The 22494-nt window shown below is 37.6% G+C and overlaps 2 protein-coding genes across 3 annotated transcripts in view; one reads left to right on the top strand and one right to left on the bottom strand.

The window, feature by feature from the left end:
* Positions 1-21932, top strand: part of ift140 (intraflagellar transport 140 homolog (Chlamydomonas)) — a 31620-nt gene extending 9688 nt beyond the window's left edge. For both annotated transcript variants that reach the window (XM_030121553.1, XM_030121552.1), the window contains 12 exons: positions 15727-15904; positions 16105-16295; positions 16386-16481; positions 16654-16786; positions 17372-17515; positions 17609-17737; positions 18208-18390; positions 18488-18691; positions 19533-19745; positions 20303-20469; positions 20559-20700; positions 20857-21932. In XM_030121553.1, the coding sequence (XP_029977413.1) occupies positions 15727-15904; positions 16105-16295; positions 16386-16481; positions 16654-16786; positions 17372-17515; positions 17609-17737; positions 18208-18390; positions 18488-18691; positions 19533-19745; positions 20303-20469; positions 20559-20700; positions 20857-21054 (1978 nt within the window). In that variant the 3' untranslated portion in view covers positions 21055-21932. The remainder of the gene's footprint in view (positions 1-15726; positions 15905-16104; positions 16296-16385; positions 16482-16653; positions 16787-17371; positions 17516-17608; positions 17738-18207; positions 18391-18487; positions 18692-19532; positions 19746-20302; positions 20470-20558; positions 20701-20856) is intronic.
* Positions 4184-13083, bottom strand: tmem204 (transmembrane protein 204). The gene is made up of 3 exons (XM_030121554.1): positions 12804-13083; positions 11815-11970; positions 4184-5609 (listed from the first exon to the last, which is right to left on the bottom strand). The coding sequence occupies exons 1-3, from the start codon at positions 13081-13083 to the stop codon at positions 5365-5367; spliced, it is 681 nt and encodes a 226-aa protein (XP_029977414.1). The 3' UTR covers positions 4184-5364.
* Positions 21933-22494: the final 562 nt, after the last annotated feature.

The raw sequence follows: 22494 nt of genomic DNA, 5'->3' as shown, positions 1-22494 counted from the left end.
AACCCTAAGGAAATATTGATGTTAATAAATTATATGGACAAAAATATTGGGACACATCATGGCTACAGCTGTAAGATTGTTTGTTTGTTTGTTTGTTTATTCATTTATTTTAAATTTGCATTAAAACCAAACAACAAAAGGATTATATAAAAGAAAGTCCAACGTTTGAAAAGGAGAATGAAGTTTAATTTATAATCTCCCACTCCCTTACCCCATCCTTCATCCTACCCTAAATTTCTATGCAAAAGATGTCCTGTTTTTGCTGATTTCAGATAATATTTCCTTAAAGTTTAATGGGAGATTTTTCTTCCTAAATGAGATGTGAAGAGAGTAGATGGTTAATTTTGTTAGAAAAATATTACTTATAGTTAGAGCATGAAAAATATTTTAGAAATTTAGATGTAAAACACTTAAAATCATAGTCACGGATAAAAAAAAAAGAAAAAAACTAAATCAATGTTTAGAGAAATTAAGTAAAAGCCATCTGTGAGGCGTTTTGGAAGCAAAGATAACAATTTAAACAAAACTAACCAATGCAATGATATTTATCATGATATAAAACTATATTATGACATTTGTCATGACTGTTTTGTATCCCAGACCCCTGTTAGAAAAGAAACACCTGAATTCAACATGTCCCAATACTTTTGTCCATATAGTGTACGTTTCATATGATGTGTTTTCTGGGGGCAGCTCTACTGTTTGGTATTTGAGATTGTATAAGTTCACACATGAGCACTTTAATAGTTAGAATATCTATGACACTTTTTCTTTTGAGAAGCTGAATGGGTCTTTAACAAGCTTTATTTGTGAAAGAAGTTGAAATTATTATACATTATATGCGTCCGTGCTAGGCTTCTGCATTTTGTTCTGGTTTAATTTAAGAACAAATGTCCTCAGTATGAAACCGTTCACTCTTATCACTGAAACAGCATGTCAGATAGAGTTAGAATGTCCACTGTGCTCCTTCCTCTCATTCATGTTATCCACGACATGAGGTGAAATTCTGTAGTCTTATCTGCCTAGATTAATAAGTCTTCCTTTATTGTCTTTTTGTGATTGCATTCCTATTTAAATTCAGTGCTTACCCATTCTGTCGGGTACAAATAAAGTGGCCAAGGATGACATGGTCATTGTGGTTTGTAGATAGTTAGAAGAAGGAAGTCTGTCTGTTAGATTACAAACAAATGTTGTCCATACATTTATTTCAGATCAGATTAATGTGAAATTTGAGTGGTAAGTTTTTGTACTAGTGCATTCCATAAGTCTGTGTATCCAGTCAGGTTCATGTATATTTGGACGGTAACACACATTTTGTTATTTTCCCTCTGTACACCACCACAGTGGATTGGAAATGAAACAATCAAGAGTGTTGACTTTCAGCTTTAATTTAAGGGGTTTAGCAAAAATATTGGATTAACCTATAGGGATAACAGTCCTTCTAAACCCGGGGTGTCAAACATATGTCCCACAGGCCAAACCCCCCCCCGCCAAAGGGTCCAATTCAACCCATGAGATGAATTTGTGAAATGAAAAAATTATACTGAAGATATTAACAATTAAGGATGTAAAAATCATTTCAGTTCAGGTTCCACATACAGACCAATATGATCTAAAGTGGATCAGACCAGTAAAATAATAACATAATAACCTGTAAATAATGACAACTACAAATGTATCTCTTTGTTTTAGTGTAAAAAAAATAAAATTACATGAAAATGTTTACATTGAAAAACTATCTTTTCACAAAAAATGTGAACAACCTGAACAAATGTGAACCGCCTGAAATGTCTTAAGAGAAGTAAGTGTAGTTTGACGAATATTCTGCCTGTTATTACATGTTTTATGCATTTGTAGATCCACTGTGATCTGTAAGTTGTAATGAACACATGTAAATGATAAACTGATGCAGAAAGCTGTTAAAATTGTACTTATTTTCCTTACAAAATATCAGGTTGTTTATGTTTGTTCATGTTATTCACATTTTTTAAAAGACAGTTTATGGATGTAAACATTTTCTTCTCTTCTCTTTTTTTTCTTTTCTTTTCTTTTCTTTTCTTTTTTTACTGGTCCGGCCCACTTGAGATCTAACTGGACTGTATGTGGCCCCTGAACTAACATGAGTTTCACATCCATGTTCAAAGTGTAATCTCCATGTTCAGAGGCTCAAAAGTAATTGGTCAAATTAAGATTTTTATAAAAACGAGGAATGTTTTTAATACTCACATGAAAATCTTTTGTAACCAATAATTACCTAAAGTCTGGAATTCCAAAGCCAAACTCACCAAAACAAAATTTCTTCCTGGGGATTCTTTACTCCACCTTTACTTCAGCTGCCTTCAGTTATTGCTTGTTTGTGGGTCTTTGTGCCCTCAGTTTAGTCTTCTGAAACTGAAAAACTCCTCTATTTCATTGAGATCAGGTGAATGACTTTGCAGCTGAAGATCATCTCATTTCTTTACCTCCAGAGGCTCTTTTATTGCTTTTGCAGTATGTTTTGGGTCATTATCCATCTGCAGTGAGAAGCGCTGACCTCCCAGTTTTGCAGCATTTGGCTCAATCTGAGCAGAGGATGACCCTGTATACTTCAGGATTCATCCTATTACTTCTATCAGTAGGCACATTATCAATGAACACCAGTGACTCTTTTCCACTGGCAGCCATACATGCCCATATTATGACAGTGCCCCCACCGTGGTGGACATGTGACATGGTCTGCTGTGGATCATGAGCTTTCACATTACCATTATTTTGGTATAAACGGTATAATCTTTTTTGATGTCTTCTGTCGAGTTCTAATGTGTTCTTTCTGTTGTTGAGTGCTACCAGTTGTTTGTTAACCAACTTTATTTACATTCATGAAGACGTCTCTTGATTGTAGACTTTGATAATGACATGCCTACCTCCTCAGGTGTGTTCTTGGCCATGTTGGATGTTGTAAAATGGTTTTCTTCACCAACAAAAGACTGCTATGATAATCTTTTCAGTTGTCTTTTCTGTTGTCTTCCAAGCCTTTTGCTGCTGATGAACTCACCAGTGGATTCTTTCTTTATTAAGGACCAAGTGTGACATTTGTGGCAGTTCCCAAATGAATTTTTTTCTATATTTAATCATCCTTAAGTGATATATCACCATTTCTTGTAATACTACCGTCTGCATTTTGTGTTTTTTTTTTTCAGTGAAAATCAGGTTTTTTCCTACATTTAATCTACTAATCATGTAGATGTTCATAAGTAAAGAGTAAAGTTGAGGATTATTATATCAAAAAGTAGAGAAAACGGAAGAAAAAATGACTTTTTCTGCTAAATCTATTATTAACTGAACATAAACCCAGTGTGTCCATCCACTGTCATTTATCAAACTCCATGGGTTTTTTTCTGGTGAATCAATGTTGTAGAAGATGACAGTGTTTCCACGGTAACTGTGGAGCCTCTGAACGTCCAAATGGGTCATATCTGATGACCACGAAAAGATGAATAACTGTATTTTACACCAATTCTTTACATGTATTGATATGATTAGTGGATCGACAGGGATTAAACAGTTTATATCAGTAGATGTTTTTGGTCGATGGTAGATGTTTGGGTCTTTATGGGTTAATAATATACCAAATTGTTGATTTTGCCACTGCTATAGTCTGTATTATAGATTTGTTTAGTTTTTTCTGCTTCATTTGTCATAGAATAGCCAGGCAACAGGACACATCTGGACATGAAGCTGTTTGTCCAGTTACTTCTCTGAAGATGAAGGGACCATGTTTAAAACCTTAATCTAGTATTTTTGATTAACCTCTTAAATTAAAGCTGAAAGTCCACACTTAAATAACATGTCAGCTGCTTCATTTCCAATCCACTGTGATGGTGTACAGGCATCAGTGGCAAAATTACAAAGTATGTATCACTGCCCAAATACGTATGAACCAATCTGTATATAATATGTATTGTATGTAAGGAGGATGTTAGGTCATATAGAAAATTTAGGTCATAAAGATAATATATAGTAAGTGTCAAATTGAATGTGGACGTATCATCGCTCTTATGTTCACATTTCTCGCTGCATCCCTCCCTTTTCCTACTACTCACACATAAATCCCAGAATATATCTCTTATGTCTGACATTTTCAGTACCTTGTGTTGTCTACATGTTTGACCGAGTGGACATCAAAACAGCAACACACACTGTCTCAATACTTAATAATAAATTTATTGAATTTATATGATTTATTATTATTTTAATGTGCCCCTATGTTTGACAGAGTGAAAGAGCCACAAACGGTCTTGAATTCTTTGCAGAAATATGATATTGATAATACTACTTCTAATGATAGCAGTAGTCTGTATACGACCATATTATATTAATTTAATTATACTGTATGTACCACAAGCAGGCAAAGTTTTATATGGGAAGCATCACAGAAAATTAGGTTAGGCACTGAAATGTGTACACTTCAAAACGCAGTACATCACATCTGAGTAAAACTGTGTCAAAGTTCAAATGAGTTATTGTACATTAATGTGTAGGTCAGTTTTTTTCTTTTTACAGAGGAAATATATTTGAGGTAATGACACAGAGTAACGGTACTTCCTCATGTCATATATTTGATCTTTTTCCAAATGAATTCAATCAAGACAAGCTGAATCAAAACTAATAAAAGAAGAACAGTCTCCTCTGTTTTTTGTATCATAATCTACCTATGTTAATATTTAAATGAATAAAATTTTAATAAGCTTTAAAAATAAAAACAAGTGTGAGGTATTATGGTATTATTTATATGTACTGCATTACTAATTTATATCTTTTATAAAGAAAATCCATTAATTTTCTATCAGCATTTAAAACTTGAATCCATTTATTTACCATCAGTGTTAATTCTACAATCATTATCCAAGTACTTGCAATATAATACTGTATATGTATATATAGTATATATATTATAATATAGATTGCCATCTAATAAGTGCACAAATGCCCAAACAGGTCAAGTTCCAGCTTGATCTTTTCCTAAACAAGATGATACACTTTGGTCATTGTCTAAATTGCATATTTTGCTTCTAATTCACTGCACAAAATGGAATAACTGAAACATCACAATTAAATATGTTTTGTTTTGGACTCTTTGATACATATTACAACTAAACATATGTGCACTGAGCAGCAATATAATCCTGTATCTTTGTTTATGATGAGAAGAGTTATGAAATATAGAATTTTATATGTGCATTTATGTTTGTTAGTCCAGCTACTGTAGAACCACAGGAATGCTGCCTTGTTTAAAGAGTCCAACTGTTGGCGTCTCGCTGAATTAACACCGTTGGAGCGTAGTCTCGTCAGTGTAGTATGTTCCTCTGAAGTGGATTATAAAGCTCAACAAGGCGACTCCACATAGTCATTGTCCAGACGTGGATGGAAAGGTGATGCCAGGGGGCGACTGATGATTATGACCCGAGGAGCGAGACAGTCATCGCGGCGGTGTAAAATGTTCCATATGAGCATGGCTGCAGCCAATGTGGCCAGCAGACAAGCAGCTATGTCTATATAACAGGAGTAGGACAGGTGTGTGTAGGGTCCGATCCTATAGAAGGTCACGAGCCCAATCACCAGCACAAAACCTGCACAGGACATAGAAAGAAAAATAGAAGAAACATGGAGAGAAAAGTCAGTTAAAATGCATTACTGGTTTGTCATGTCAGGTACATTCCAGTCAAAAATTTGCGAATTAATATCAGGCCTTTAGGATGGAATTACCGACTTTGATGGGAAATTATATCTTCAGATAAAAAAAAGTCAGACCTCGAGGGAACCTAGATTTTTTTTTAATTTTAGTTAGATCTTTAGTTAACCAGGGTTATTTGTTGATTGTTTTATTCATTTAGGTTTTCATTACTTTGTCTGATATGTTCAGTTCAACAATTAAAAATAGTACATTTCCAACAGTGTTACCTTGTTTTAGGGTTGATTAATTGGCTGTTGGACTTTTTCCTGTTATTTACAAGGTTTGTACATGTGCTTGAAAATATTTGAATTTCAATGTGTTTTCTAGGTCTAAAAAGTGCTTGAATTTTACTTGAATTGTTTAAAAGTGTTTGCAATTATTACTAGGATGTAATTTATTTATTTATTGTTAATATTAACTCTGCCAGGTTAGATACCAAGCCAAAGCTACTTACAGAGAGCTGATATGTTTTGAAAAATAAAACTTTATGCCAAAAAAGAAAATTGGCGGGTGTTCTCAGGTTTGATTGATTGATTGATTGATTGATTGATATCTGTATTTCAATCATTTTAATGACAATTTAAAAGCAAAAATGCAAATAAATGATAATCAGCTCCAGGTACATTTTTATCTTAATCTTTGGGTCAGTGCCAGTGTGTCTGAAGAACACCAAGTGGCTTTCCTGTTTTTTGGATAAAACTTTGTGTTCTCCTTTAATTTCAAAACTTTTTGCTCTTATGAAACATAATTTTAGATGTTTATAACATAATATAATGCACATCATTATGATAAAAAGTGAAAAAAATAATCAAGAGTATATGGATTCCTGTAGATATGTATTTTACCCCAGTGATAAATTGCTGTGCTGGAAAAATTTGAAAATGACTCTTAACCCACAAAGACCCAGAGCTACTTTTGTGGCACTTTTCAAATAAATGTTTCCTATATTTAACCTTTTGTAAGTGATTTATTACTATTTATTATAATATTATCCTCTGTATTTTGTGTTTTTTCAGTGAAACTCAGGTATTTTCCTATATTTAATTTATAGCTCATGTAGATGTTCATAAAAGCTCAGTTCAAAGATGAGGGTTATTATATATTAAAAACAGAGAGAATGGAAGGAAAAGTGACTTTTTCGCAAATATATGAATAACAGAATCTATAAACAGGCATTGCCATCCACTGTCATTGATCCAAGTCTGTGGGTTTTACTGGTGAATCAATGTTGTAGAAGATGACGGTGTTTCCACGTTCATTACGGAGTGTTTGAACGTCCAAATGGGTCATGTCTGATGACCATGAAAAGATGATGAACTGTATTTTACACCAGTTATTTTCACATATTGATAGGCTTAGTGGTTCAGAAATTATTCAACATTTTATATCAGTAGACAGTGTTGGTTGCCAGTGGCTGTTTGGGTCTTTATGGGTTGAAAGTGCTTGAATTTGACCTTGAAAAATCTTTACAAACCCTGTATTTATTTCATTATTAAAATCTACTATTTGTCAACCTTTTGGATTTTCTACCTCATAGGAATTTTTAGGAAGAGTGAATTAAACACGCATAATTTTGTAGCTTAGTATTTCTTGAAAATGCTAAAAGCCACAGTTCATAGGTACATTTATTTATGGAATGTCCACATTTGGACGTCTATCCCCTCATAGTTTAACAGGAGCTCTGTGTGTGGTCTTTGAATCTGAAAATCTGTTTCCTCTTAGGAAGAACTTCTGAGATCTCCAGATCAATAGAGTAAAAATACCAGAGAATGAATATAGAGTTGGAGACGCCTTTGAGATGCTTTATCTCCTGATTTCTTTGATTCGCAGTGCTTTAACTCACGCAGCGAGGAACTCCTGTTTGCATGCGAGGGCCGATGCAGCCTTCAATTTCATGCTGTCTCTCTGATCTTTAGTTTATTTTATCTACATTACACCGACAAACACTTATCTAAAGCGGATTTTGAGCCTCCATAGCCTATATGTTTCCTCATTCTTTAACATTTTACGTGTATTAGAGTCCTGACATATTTCTTCGGTGATGCCTCGTTCACTGTATTCAAGTGCGGTCTGGGGCCGTTTTGTGGTAAAACAATAACAGATATCTGAAAACCTGCCTCATCTACGCTGTTATAAATTTAGAGGCCAAAAATAATCACTGGAAATGGAGATGTTGGTACTTTAGGATATGAATCATTCAGTTTCCTGGAGCAGTCACACCGCCATGGAGGGGGGGTCATTTATATTTCTTTCTCTACCTTTACAGTAAGATGTCTGTCATTGTTTTAAATGAGGATGTGAACAACTGTGTGCGTATCATTGCGTGTCTACCACCGGTGTCTACGCACAAGAATGTTTGTTCAATCCGTTCATGTTTAACCTGCCTGGCTCCTTATCCAAGAAAATGAATAATCTCCTTTCCAGGTTCCAGCAGCCAGGGTGGGCTATGTGAACCTTTTTTTTTCTCTTTTGGCACAGACTTATCTTTCAAGCTTCCTTCCTCTTCTTCCTCTTTCCATCCTTCCTTCCCTTCTCTCCACACCCCAAGCTCGAGGTTAATATATTTGCTAGACATTTGACATGATGTGTCACAGGGAAAAATTAAATAAGTCTTATCTTCAAGCCAGGTTATGGACATTCTTCTGGCTTCTTCAACTCAGTAATATTTTGGTTTATTCTTTGATGAGCGCAGGATTAATTATTAGTCCCTCTTAATGCTTCACTCGACCTTCCCCTAGAAGAAGAAGAAGTCCTGTTTCCCAGATTAACCATATTTTAAATTATCTAAATCGATGCCCACATATTTATCTGTGGAGAAATCTGTTTTCTGTTTTCTTATGTTCCAGAAAAGCAGCAATTCAACATTCCTCCTTCCTTTTTCTAGTTTCTAAGTGCTGTTATCCTGCTGTAAACACAGAAACAATAGGTAAATCCTCAACAGGCACATACCACTAAAAGTATCCAAATAATATTTCTCAGCATTGCAAATTAAAAGAATGAAATGAGCTGCATCTTAAAGACAAATGACCTACATCCTGACTTGTGACATTTTAGAGCTGAGTTCATTCAGAAAACACATTCCAGCGTCTCCTCATGTGAAACGATCAATGTTGCATTTGAGATGGAAGTACATGCTCTGATTAGAATAGCTAAGCATTTTGGCACGTCTGATAATGAAAACATTCCTGAGAAGGGGAGTAATGAGTCAAAATACATCCATTCATTCTGAGCTGGAGCCCATTCACAAACTCAGAAGGAGGAATGTATTACTTAGATATGAAGGTAATCAAAGAAAGATGCTATTGACATTATTAGCCTCCCTTGGCACTTCAGATCATTCTTCTGGACTTTAAAAATTGCATGTACTCCAAAGTCCAGATGCTACTTTTCCCTAACACCATCTTTATTCTTGCATGAAGTCTGCTCAGTCATCCTAGAAATATCAAAAAAATCATTTGGCATTACATCACATTCTTTTCATTTTAACCACAAATCTAAAAATCTGATTGCCTTCACCACTCTTCTAGCTTGTAGACTAATACTACTTAAGTGGAAAAATAAACAACCTCCAACATTTAAATCTTGGTTTCTGGATCTTTTACATCATTTAACATTGGAAAAAAATTGACGTTCTATAAAAGGATGTGCCAATAAGGTTTTCAGTACCCGGCAACCTTTTCTGAATCACATAAAAGAGGTAGATCCCTCACTTATTCCAGAGTAGTCTTATTAATATGAGTCTGTGACTAATATCTATGTTTCTTGTTACTTATTTATTTATTTATTATCCTTAATTATCGTCATCTTTTTTATGGTGCAACAGGGTGGGAATGTTCATGGGTTTGGGTATTAAAAAAAAACAACAAAATGATGACTGAATTATGCTGTTCTGGATGACTCAGTATGTCATTAAAACACTTTGAACAAAAAAAAAGAAATATCCAAAAACCCCAAATTAACCACTAGAACCTCCATCTATTTGTAAGAGGCCCTAGCTGTAGCATTGGTTTGTCAAAATCTTGTTAAACCTCCATAGTATTGGACTTCGAAATCTAGACTGCAACATAATGAAGAACAGATTTGTTTAATATCAAGATTGTAAAACATTGATATAAACTGCATGTTTTAAGTGTGTTGAAAAATGTTCTTCTGAGAGTTCTGTTTTTAGTTGGGAACATCCCTTCGACTAACACTTCATACCATATATGGTGAAGGAGTAAAACTGGGAGATGACTTTTTTCCAAAAAAGAACTGCTATTTTTAGATATCAGGGAAATAGGTGTGTATTTCTTTCTTTTTTGTAGAATTTGTCTAATGTCTCGTACACAGTCTTATCATTATTGGTGTCATTATATTACAGCATTGTATTATAGATACTTATAGATATAGATACTTAAATCTGTTGAAAGTAAAGATTAATGGGATGTGAAGTCTTATTTATTCACGTTGTTAATGAACGTGCTGCGATGAGATGAGTTCTTGGTTGCTGAAGTTTGGGTGGTGCTTTTGATTAATATTGGAAAATACCTTAATGTTGGGTGGGTCTCAATCCTCCAACCAAGGTCTTAAGATAAAAGCTGCAATGCGTGCCGAAGACACTAACGATAAAGAGGAGGCTCTTTATTTGCCACTGCTTCTGGTCATTTTGTAAACACAGACATAAAAGCTAGGCCATCTTATCAAGACTGTGGCTTTTCCCACCCCTCTGTCGTGTGTACCACAGGACATTTCTCCAACAAAACACACTATAAACACACAATCACAACACACACAGTGACACACACAAACATGCATGCACATAATCCCTCCTGCCACTGCATACACAAACACAGTCCCTGTCGAAACTGTCTTTCCCGTCCATTCCCCCTCCCCTCTTTTTCCTTCTTCAGCTTGGGGGTTTGCATAACAGGTAGTCACAGACATTTCCTCGTCCTGAGCAGGGATATCCTGGCGCCCGACAGTCGCTCCCTGGCTCGCTGCAGCTCTGGCCCATTGATTCTGGACTAGGACTAAATTTAGACCCAGAGCAGACCCATCGATGCTGCTCTGCCACAATGATACCAAGTGGCAAAGCGCGAGTGCTGAACACAACACAGCACACTTCCCCCTTAGGGCCACTGGGACAGACCATACCAGTGAGACTTTACTGGTACATGTGGGTGCTTATTACCACAACTGAGTCACATACTCGCTATAAAGACAAAACAATCCTCTTTCAGTTTTCAGGTTTTTTTTTAATTTTTCCAGTTACTTTCACTGATGTTTCCTGTAAATGTTCATTGTAATTATATTTTTTCACTTTGCTTCACTATATACTACCAGTCAAGTTTGGACTCACTTGGTTTTTCTTAATTTTCATAACTATTTACATTGTAGATTCTCACTGAAGGCATCAAAACTATGAATGAACACATATGGAATTATGTCGTTAAAAAAAGTGTGACATAACTCAAAGCATGTTTTATATTTTAGATTCTTCAAAATAGCCACATTTTGCTTTTATTACTGCTTTGCACATTCTTGGTATTCTCTCGATGAGCTTCATGAGGTAGTCATCTGAAGTGTTTTCCAAAAGTGTTGAAGGAGTTCCCAGTAATGCTGAGCATTTGTTGGCCATCTGTGGTCCATCTCATGTCATTTAAATGAGAAGACGAGTCCAAACTTTTGACTGGTAATGTATGTTTCATTGTTTGACATACTTTTACCAACACTATCTACATTTTACTATAAACCTAGGATAAAAATTAGATTAGATTCTAAAATTACCCTACGGTGGTTTGGTTAGATGTAGGTGTAGAATGTTTTTGCCTTTTACTTGTATCAGAAAAGTTTCTTCCTGCAATATTGACCCAAGAGGCTGGTATTGGCATGGCTGGTATCATCGCTAGTCTAGCCAGTCCTGTGCTTTTAATTTAATGTTGGCAAACTATCAGCAAGCATATGATCTTTGTTCTGCAGCATGTGAAATTCTTCGTAGATTGTGCGTAGTTTGGATGGAAAGTTGCTTCACAGTTTGATCAGAGAGGTACTTTTGTAAGACTTCTGATACACCAGATGTTTAGCATTTGAAACAAACAAGCTGTTGGAACTCTGGTACTCACTGGCTAGCTGGAAGAGTGCAGCGATGGCCTCCTCCCACCACTGTGATTCCTGCGTGATGAAGGGCAACTCCATCAGGCCTAGAAGGAAGATCAGCTGACCAGCAGTCAGGGCCATCGTCGCCATCAGGTTACAGGCTCGCATCATGTCAAACTGCACTTGAGGGACAAATGAAAGAGTTGTGTCATGTTTCTTGCACTGACATCTAAATGAATTAATTAGATGTGTATGACGATGTGGTGACAGACTGAATGATTGTATCTAACAATAGAAAAAAGATTAATAGATCAGTAATTGATGGCTTGCTCCACCTAATTTGTATTGATGTTGTAATGCAACATGAGCTTGTTTTAGTTTTTTTTCTTGAGTTCAGTCCAAAACTGACATTCATCTGCTGTTGAATGGTACTTCTGTGAGTGCTAGGTGGTGCTGCCCATTGTGCCCAGTAAAGTTGGGCAGTGTTTCCCAGGCTTGTTCTTGAATGGGATTTTCTCAATGGAGCTTTATTTAGTGAAGGATATAAATATACGACAACACTGACTGAGTCCAAAAGCACATCTAGATTATTTTTATGCTCAGACTGGTGCAGACTACCCAATATGTTACTGTCCTTAAATTCAGTACATTCTGTAAATTCTTGGCTGGCTGCCACAGAATCATGTTTACATGTTTTAATACATTAGTCTGCAAGCAGTCTAAAGCAAAACATTTAGGTATAATTTAGAAATATATCGTTCCTATTGTGTTAATTTTATTTTATTATGATGAGTTACCTGATAGTGTTTTTTTATAACATATCAGAGCTTCTGGTTCTGCAGAATGTTTCAGTTTGGAAATGCAAACAAAAACAATCACACATTTTAATGGATTTAACAAAGTATTGTTTTTGTTGCTCCCGAAGCTATTTGTCAGTCAGTTCAACGATAGAAAAACAGGCAGGTGTTTGTTCAATAGAGCATTTTTAAAAGTGTTAAGATAGTGTAAAACTTACATCTGACAGTGCTGCGGGATTCTTGGTAGCCTGCATATTCCGACCCCCATCCCAGCCCCTCGCACTGTCTCTGTGTCCCCTGTCCTTTTCGTCCAGCCTGCAGGTCATCACGGCCCCTCTCCCCACCAGTGGGGCACATCCTCCACAGCCCCACACTCCGCTTGCGTCCATCCTCCAGGGCTTGCAGGACCCAGCTGGGAGTGAAAGCTGCAACATTGTTTAGGACCAGGGACAGCAGGGCTACTGCCACCGCCGCCGCCACTAGCCTTTGTACGGCCATGGAACGCCTGGCGGCCGCCACCTCTCCTCCTCCGTCTTGTCCCTCTTCCAGTCCCTGTTCCTCTTCAGAGTTGTGGCTGCTACCCCTCCTCTCCTCTGGGGTAGAAGGACCAGAAGTGCTCTGGACCTCCTGTCTCCTCTCCACCTCCCCCGCCACCACCACCTACTCCTCCTGCTCCAGCTGTTAGCTATGCTGTCTCAGCTCACACAGAGATGGAACTGGTAACGGTGATGTCTTGAAGTTTAGCTAAAGAACATCTCCATTCATCGTCATTCAGGTGTTGGTTGGTTGCAGGTCCTTATCCCTCCTCCTCAGACAGCGCTGCAGGCACACAGGGGTTGATCCAACAGTCACCTAGGTCCATTCCACTGGCTCTGGGTGGCTGCAGCTTGGCTCACTCCTTGCAATTTATTGCTGTTCTTTCAACCCTGTAGTTTCTTCTCTCTTCCTTTTGTTCAGTGCTCTGCTTGTTGCACAGATGTGTTGTCTGCGTGTGCAGCTTTTTCTTAGTATGGTGACTTCTTTCTTTTGAGTCTTTCCTCTTCTGCACTCCACGTGCCAATGGAAGTGTACTGCTGCAAAAAAGCACAGACCGGACCGTGTTGTTAGATGCTGATCATACCGAGGCTTCACCAAGACTGTCACATAACTGGAGGAGTCCCTGCTGCTTGGAACAAAAAGTCCTCCACTCCAGCTCCCTTTGTTTCTTTTTTCTCTCTCTCTCAGTCTCCCTTTGCGAATCCTTGAGGTCAGAGTTGAAATGTGGGGGAGTTGATGTCCGTCATAATCCCAGACTTCAGCCCAGAGTTGTAGCCAGCTTTAAACAGGCAGCATGCTTCTTCACGATCACTTTAAAAGTGTGTGTATGTGTCAGTGTGTTTGCGTGTCTGTGGGAGAATGTCCAAAAGACCCCCTCTTAGACGTCACTGTTGTGTATTCTTTTGTCTGGAGCCCAGGGGGCGTTCGCTGAAGTCCTCTCTCTCTCGTGTGCAACAAACATATTGGCCGCCCCAGTCAGCCAGCAACAGGATGTGTTTCCTGAGAGGAAAAGAGGATGGGAAGAGAGGCCAAATGTAGACCTGTTCCTTCTCTTGTCTTTCCTTTTCTGGCTCTCTAGATCTTGCCGCTCTGTGTGCAGCAGATTCCACTTTTCTGAGCAAATTATCAAACTTTTTCTTGGTATTCTGTGCCCATATAGGGCAGTAGTTTGGCTGAGCGATAACTATTCAGTGTTTATAATTGTCTGTCTCTCATGCCCTTGCTATCTTTGATTTGAGTTGGCCTCCATTCCCCCTCTCATACCATGGCCCCTAAAGATTTGGGGTATTTCCTGTTGCCTTACTTTAATAAACAGCCCACATCTGTATCAGCTAAAGCGAGGAGGTAGGAGGGGACACAAATAGAGACCAGATGGCTGTGGAATCTTATATTTCCAATAGACGCAAAAGACGAGGGGGTTGATTTACGTCAGCAAGAAAAAAATAGGAAAGACAGAAAGGGAGAGAAGTACATCATGTATGGAGTCTGAAATCCTGCTTTTATTAGTCTTTGTAACTGAATGTCTTTGGGTGTTTTCTTGTAATTTATGATCTGTTAAATATTTGATTCACCCTAGGGCCAGAACATAATGAAGCATTTCAGATGTTTGGAATGGTTTCAGGTCTTTTTTAAATGTGTACTCCAAGAGTTCAGGCACAAATGACCTAGAATATAACACCATATAGCGCAGTGGTTCAAAACCTTTTTTGGCTCGTGACCACATTTTAACATCACAAATTTCTGGCAACCCCAGACATTCAAATCAAAGACTTTTTTTTTTGCTAAAATTAATTTGTTTTTGACCATGTAATAGTTTGCTATACTATGTTGCAAATAAACATTAATTTTAGACGACATTTAGGCAATATAATGTATATTATTCTGGACGGAGGCAGAAAAGCCAGGTGTAGATTACTGCACAAAGTGAGAATTTTATTTTCCTTGGTCAGGATATGTACAGTCAGTCCAGCTTGGATTTACAAGGCTGACAATTAATACTGAACAAAGAATAACTCAAACTATGAATTATGAAAGAGCTGCAGCATCTGAAACCGACCACAATGAACATTTGAAAGATAAACAGTACCACAGTGTTTCAGTTTCAGCTTCACAGTTTGTCATGTCTTTTATGTATTGGGATCGTCTCTCTCAAATCACCATATATTTTTTCTTCGTAAGTTTTTTTTTTACTTTTATCAATTACTAGAAATTTCTGGCGACCCCATTTGAATTCCAGGTGTGGGGTCCCGACCCCAAGGTTGAAAAACACGGCAAGATCTGAATATGATGTGTCAGGGTTGTATCTTTAAAACGGGAACAGTTCCTGTGATATCATATTGTGTTTTATTGTGTGTCTTTATATATATTTTAAGTACAGTTTTGATTGATTGATTGATTGATTGATTGATGCATCCTTAATGGCTTCCAACCCTGTACAGCAGATGAAAATGATCTTTTAGCTATATCTGGTATATGTATTATATATTTTACTAGACTAATAAACAATAAAATAATAAATCCAGGAAAAATGTTTACAACTGATTTCTCTGTTAAATATCAGTACAGTGAGTGAAACATCACCTCCCGTTTCTCTTCTTCCTGTAGTAAAGCAGTATGGGAGAACATGGCACGGATGTGTGTAAAAACTCGGCGGCTGGATGTGGCACGAGTGTGTCTTGGGAACATGGGAAATGCCAGGGCAGCAAAAGCACTGAAGGAGGCCGAGGCTGAACCTGAAGTAGAGGCCCAGGTGGCCATGTTGGCCATTCAGCTTGGGATGCTGGTAAGATACTCAAGTTGTAGTGTAAATGCTTTACTCATATTAAAGGTGATATATTTACATCTACTGCAGCACACTGACACATCACATTTCTACAAAGAGCAGCCCCGCTTTTTAGGTTTAAACATTCCACAACACAAATGACTACGGGACTTTCCGCACTAAAAAATCTCTTTCCATCGTCTTTTCCTGTCTTCGTACAGGAAGATGCAGAAAAGCTGTACAAGAGCTGTCAACGCTATGACCTGCTCAACAATTTCTACCAGGCTTCTGGCCAATGGAAGCAGGCTTTGGAGACGTCAGACAATCATGACCGTATCCATCTGCGTACCACCTACTACAATTATGCAAAATACCTGGAATCCATTGGTGACAAGAACCAGGCAATTGTATTGTAAGACAGATTCATAATAATAAAACAACAAATTTTACCATTACTTTATTTGTCCAATAGATAACGTTCAATTATTTGCTTTTTTCATAGCTATGAGAATTCAGACACCCACAGAGTTGAAGTGCCAAGAATGCTGCAGGATGACACATCATCTCTTGAAATATATGTCGACAAAATGAAAGACAAGTAAGTCCTGTCATTCAGTTGGTTAAACCTTTGTTTTAAATATTGAAAACAGTTAATACACTAGTTGTCTAAGGAGTGTATTTCCAGCTTGGATACAAACAACAATGATCCATTATGTTTTGTTAAATGGTATATTATTTGCTATAAAAATCAAACTATCTTATCAATTCAGGAACATCTATAAATGGTGGGCCCAGTATCTGGAGAGCCAATCGGAAATGGACTCAGCGTTGCGTTTCTATGAATGTGCTCAGGATTATCTCTCACTGGTTCGAGTTCACTGCTACATGGGGAACATTCAGAAGGTGAATCAGTTTACATTTGGACTGTCATGCAGCTTTTATGTTTCATTAACTACAATTTTATTTCACTCAGAAACTATATACAAAGATGGAAGTTGTAACGCTTTTTACCTCTACTGTGAAAAAGTCAAAATGTAGCCAAAGGCGCTGTCGTGTTGTTTTGTCAGAGTGTGGTAGCGACTCAGGGATGTCTAATGCCCACCTGATTGGTTTGTGACGTGTGGTAGATTGTGGATCACATCAACATACTCTTATTAAAAAACGATCAAAGGTCACAATTTGAAAATAAATCAGCCTCATGGAATTTAACCTAGAAGACAAAAAAAGCAAAAAAAATATTGAATGTGTTCTAAAACAGCAAGGTTGTATTTACATCACATGTAAATGAACATGGACAGGGAAGGTTTGCATGCGCTATGCTGCACACAACCACTAGGGGGAGAACAAAATTTTTTGACTACACTTTTAGAGCTACCACAGCATCCATCTGTGTATGCTGTCTTAGAATTGACTCCAGAAGGAAAAGTTGTCTTCTTCAGTGTCAAGTCTCCTTTGTTTTTAGCTTTTATTTATCTATTGATTAACCAGGCATCTGAGATAGCCAATGACACGGGCGACCGGGCAGCATCATACCACCTGGCCAGACACTATGAGGGTCATGATGACATCAGACAGGCAGTTCACTTCTACACACGGGCCCAGGCCTACAACAACGCCATACGGCTTTGTAAGGTAAAGTCCTCACAACAGGCCCAGACATCTAGAGTGATTCTCTTATAGATAACTGAGGAGCCTTTTTGACTTGTGTACGCTGTGTCTGACCAGGAGAACGGCTTGGATGACCAGCTGATGAACCTGGCTCTGCTCAGTAACCCGGAGGACATGATGGAGGCCGCTTGTTACTATGAGGAGAAAGGCACTCATATGGACCGAGCAGTTGCATTATACCACAAGGTCTGTCACTACCAGAGTTATAATCCATGTTTATCAGGTTTTACTTTTATTTAGTCTTTCAGTTTCCCTTTGAAGAACCGATTAGTCTTAGTTTAGTCTTTTGTTTCCTTTTAGTTAGTTAGTTCAGTTTAATTTGTAAATGCTAAAAAACATACAGGATAAGGTTGTTTATTAATAGTGGAATTGCAGCCACAGTGCATGCAGTTGTATTTTTTATTTTCATTTATTTATTTTTTTGGCTTGTGTTGCATTTTCATGTTTTTCATATCTGTACTTCTTTTTTTTTTTTTTATCAAAATGATTATTCACTGTTAGTTTAGTTTTTTCCCTGGCAGATGCTCCAAGTCCATTAAGAGTATGCATTCTAAATCAGTCCACAAGGAGGCAGTATTGCACCTTATATGATTTATGGAACAGCGATAAGAGACAAGAGAGTTCAAATACTGTCTGTTCTGTGTGCAATGTTGTAGGCTGGATATGTTTCCAAGGCTCTGGAGTTGGCCTTCGCTACACAACAGTTCTCTGCGCTCCAGCTGATCGCAGAGGATCTGAATGAGAACTCGGACCCTGCGCTCCTGGCACGCTGCTCAGACTTCTTCATAAAACATTCCCAGTATGAGAAAGCTGTGGAGCTTCTGATAGCAGCCAAGAAGGTACATGTGTGTGACACGGGTGTTTGAACCTACAGACAGTGGATACCAGATGAATGTGTGACTTTAACATGCATTAACATGTGAATCCTTCATCCAGTATCATCAGGCCCTAGAGCTGAGTGTGACCCAGAACCTGACCATCACAGAGGAGCTAGCAGAGAGAATGACTGTAACTGAGCGAACAGATTTGTCTGAAGAGGCCCGTAAGAACCTGCTGGAGAGGATAGCTGACTGCTGCATGCGTCAGGGGAACTACCATTTAGCTACCAAGAAATACACACAGGCAGGCAACAAGCCCAAGGTAATACTGGACATATTTAGTTTATTTATGTATGTATGTATTTATTTATTAGGGACAGTGCATATTAATGAACATCTACAACAATTACAGCTGTAAATATGCCAGATTGTAGCAGCAGTGCTAATTTCCATCTGTAGTCCCTAGGCAGGTGACAAGAAAGACAGTTGACAACAAGACAAAACATCATAAAAACACACAGAACAACACAGTGAGGACAATCTACTGATGGTCATAGGCTTGGTTTTCCTTCATCCAATGTTTAAGTTGTGATTTGAAGGAGGCATATGACTGAGTCACTTATATTGAGTGGTAAATAGTAGGATCCATGCATGCACCAAACACTCACAAATGTAATAATAATAATAATAATAATGGATTATATTTCTATAGTGCTTTTCTATGAACACATACTCAAAGCGCGTACAGTGGCTCCATCATTCTTTCACTCACACCTTCTCACTCTGGTGGTGGTAAACTACGTATGTAGCCCTGGGGTAGGTTGACGGAAGCGTGACTGCCAATTCACGCCTATGGCCCCTCCGACTACCACCGAACATTCATACACCAGTGTGAGTGACACTGGAGGCAAGGAGGGTGAAGTGTCTTGCCCAGGGACACAACAGCACATGACTAGGACAGAGTGGGATTCGAACTGCCAACCCTTCGGTTATTGGGCAACCCGCTCTACCTCCTGAGACACTCACAAATGTCTGGATTTAAGGAAAACTGATAAAAAATATCTGTTCTGTTGATAATGTTCACAATACCGTCAGCCTAAATGTGTAAATGTGACTGCATGAAACTTTAATGAAATGTTTTATTATATGTGTATTCCAAACAGGCAATGAAGGCGCTCCTCAAGTCCGGTGACACAGAGAAAATAGTATTCTTTGCCAATGTTTGTCGTCAGAAGGAGCTTTTCATCATGGCTGCCAACTACCTCCAGTCTCTAGATTGGAGGAAGAGTCCGGAGATCCTGAAGACTATTATTGGTTTCTACACTAAAGGCCGAGCACCAGAACTGCTCGCTGGCTTCTATGAAGCCTGTGCTCAGGTAATTCATTCAGTCCATGTTATGGTGGTTATCAGCGGCAGTCAAAGGGTAGATGGCTTAGATTTGTATTTCCACTGCCCAATAAAATGGAATAATTTTGTTTTCTGACACATTTCTCTTTTTGTTCCTATGTATACACATCAGTAATCACCTTTGACCAGGTACAATGGTCACATATTGAGTCACAGTTACACTTTATCAAGAATAAATCACATTGTCACAATCATTTCATGAGAACAGGTCCAAATATTTTAGTCCAACTTTATGGGTAACAGTGTATTAAATAACAGAATAGTGAAACAAAAAGCTTACTTGAGAGAAGACTCATAGTAGTTGCTAAAATATGCAGTCTAAATGTGAAATTACAAATTCACCTTCATGGTAAATCTGGTAAAACACACTTTCCAAAAAACACTAGGTTTTAGTCATTATTTTAGGTGCAATAATCTTTCAAACAAGAGAAAACATATAAGTTTAGATTTATGCTTTACATTATTTGTAGCAACACAAAATGTATTAAAATTCACTTCTGTTTTTCCTCTGTTTCTATCCTTAAGGTGGAGATTGATGACTATCAGAACTATGAAAAGGCTCTGGATGCTCTGACTGAGGCTTACAAGTGTCTCTCAAAATCTAAAGACTCTTCAAGTGGAAACCAAGAAGTTCGACTGACTGACCTGCAGCATCGGATCACTTTGATCAAGAAGTTTGTCCATGCACGCAGGTAAGAATAGATCTCACACTTTTGTGTCGTGACAGGTTGCGCTGCTGTCAGATTCAAATCTGATCTGTCAAATCTGTCTTTGTCTGCAGGTTGTATGCGGAGGATGCTGGAGAGGCGGTGCAGTTATGTGAATCTCTGTTGGAGGAACCGGATTTGGACCCGGCTGTCAGGATTGGAGATGCATATGGTTTCCTGGTAGAGCACCACTGTCAGCAGGGCCACTTCCAAGTGGTATTTATCGTTTTTTCATACTGAGTTACATTTAAAAAGAAGGAAAACACTTGCAGATTGATGATAAACATTAGAATTTACACACATCAGGTATTACATTTTTTCTTCGATTCTCAGCTCAGCTCTCTGTTTTTCTTCTGTGTCGTCTGTCCTCAGGCCTATCGTAAACTGGAGGAGCTACAGAAGTTGTTGCCATCCCTGAATCTCCGGTACTACATCAGCCAGGCCAGCCTAGAAGCCCTGCAAAAAGAGATGGGAGTAACCATCGACCGTTATGAGCGCAGGAACAGCGTCAAGGAGGACGATGAGGTGGAGGAAGACTTAAACGAGACATTAAACGAGTCTCACTCGTGATTCTTCTCTTTTACAGCAATATTCACAAAATTTTGTATAAGTTTGGATTCTTCAGACATGTATGTGGATATGCAAGAGTCTGCACTGTTGCATTCTGGGAAATGACAGTGTGTGTCAGTCACAAGTTACAAATGTTTGACGTGATGGTGAAATCTACAACCATATAAAAGAAGGCGCTTAGGTTTCACTTAATGGAAACGTACTGAGGAAAAGATACAGAAGAATCTAAGTAAAAACCATATGAGGTTATTTCAGACCTGATGATGCTACCTCGCAAAACACTAGTCAGACCTGCAGAAACTGTCAATTAATGTGATCATTTCTTCACATAGAAATAGAGACTCATAACCTTCCACATTGTCAGTCTAATGTCGGGGCCATGCTTTTAGAAATGCATTCAATCCTTTCACATGATTGTTTAACATAATTATCGTTTTTTTGTTTGTTTGTTTTTTTACAACAAAGCCTTAACATTTGTCATATAAGAAGAATATGACAAACTACAAGATAACAAAGATAATATACATGAATAATAATGAGATCTGAAATCCTGTGTTTGTTTTGTCCTTTGTGTTTGATGCAGACCGTTACAGACTGATTTTTGCCTTTATTATAGTTAATTTTATATTTTCACTGTGACTTTCTTTCCTGTTTTTTCTCATTCAGTACAATTTTTTTTTTATTCAACTATTGTATTCATTGTAAATATCACTTGAGTGGAAAAAAAGTGTGTCAAGCCTTTTGCAGATATTTTTGATAAACTGTGATGCCATTTTTACACATAATCTGAGGGAATTGATGTATTGATGCATTACATTCTTCTCTTCATAGACAGTAATTTGTAAGGTTACAATAAATAAAGTTTTTTAAAAATAATATTCCATTGCATATATTTTGAAATATTATTTTAGAAGTGGTATTGACGAGCCTTCCTGATGCAGACCAAACTGACCAGGCCAATAAAGTCCACAGTCACATTAGGATTTTAACAGTTTTCAGAATCTTAAAATGGTTTTCCATTTTAGTTGTGGGTCAGTATATTATACAAAACAAAATGCTCAGAACTGATAGAAAATGGTGCTTTGAAAAAGTAGTGTAAAACACTTATACACTGGTTGAAAAGCAGAAAAATTAGAATAACAGTTATAAAACGCTTATAATACTATTTTGTGTAAATTGCTCCCATACTTTTGTAGTGGTAGTAGTTCATGCAGAGTAAAGTTCTGCCTAATTCATACTTTTATTTTCAGCAACAGAAGCAGAAAATACCAACTAATGTGAAATAGATCACAGGAGATAAAATCTACATTTTCGATCATTATGCAGTAAGTTAGACATTATATCTAAAGTTAAGTTTAGTGTTAACCTCAATGTGATTTTGTGACTGTAATGGTATTTTCTTAAAATTTAAGAGACCAAATTGTGAAAGAAAGCTCGAAG

The sequence above is a fragment of the Sphaeramia orbicularis genome, chromosome 19, assembly GCF_902148855.1.
Source record: "Sphaeramia orbicularis chromosome 19, fSphaOr1.1, whole genome shotgun sequence".
In the NCBI taxonomy this organism is placed as follows: Eukaryota; Metazoa; Chordata; class Actinopteri; order Kurtiformes; family Apogonidae; genus Sphaeramia; species Sphaeramia orbicularis.
Note: the sequence above shows the minus strand (reverse complement) of the source record. Positions and strands in the feature narration are given on the sequence as shown.

Bases quoted from the DNA above. Each gene is read 5' to 3' on its own strand.
- tmem204 (XM_030121554.1), bottom strand. From the start codon at position 13,083: ATGGCCGTACAAAGGCTAGTGGCGGCGGCGGTGGCAGTAGCCCTGCTG. The intron at 11,971-12,803 runs GTAAGTTTTACA...TTGTCCCTCAAG, and splicing joins ATCCCGCAGCACTGTCAGAT to TGCAGTTTGACATGATGCGA. The intron at 5,610-11,814 runs GTGAGTACCAGA...TGTCCTGTGCAG, and splicing joins TGCACTCTTCCAGCTAGCCA to GTTTTGTGCTGGTGATTGGG.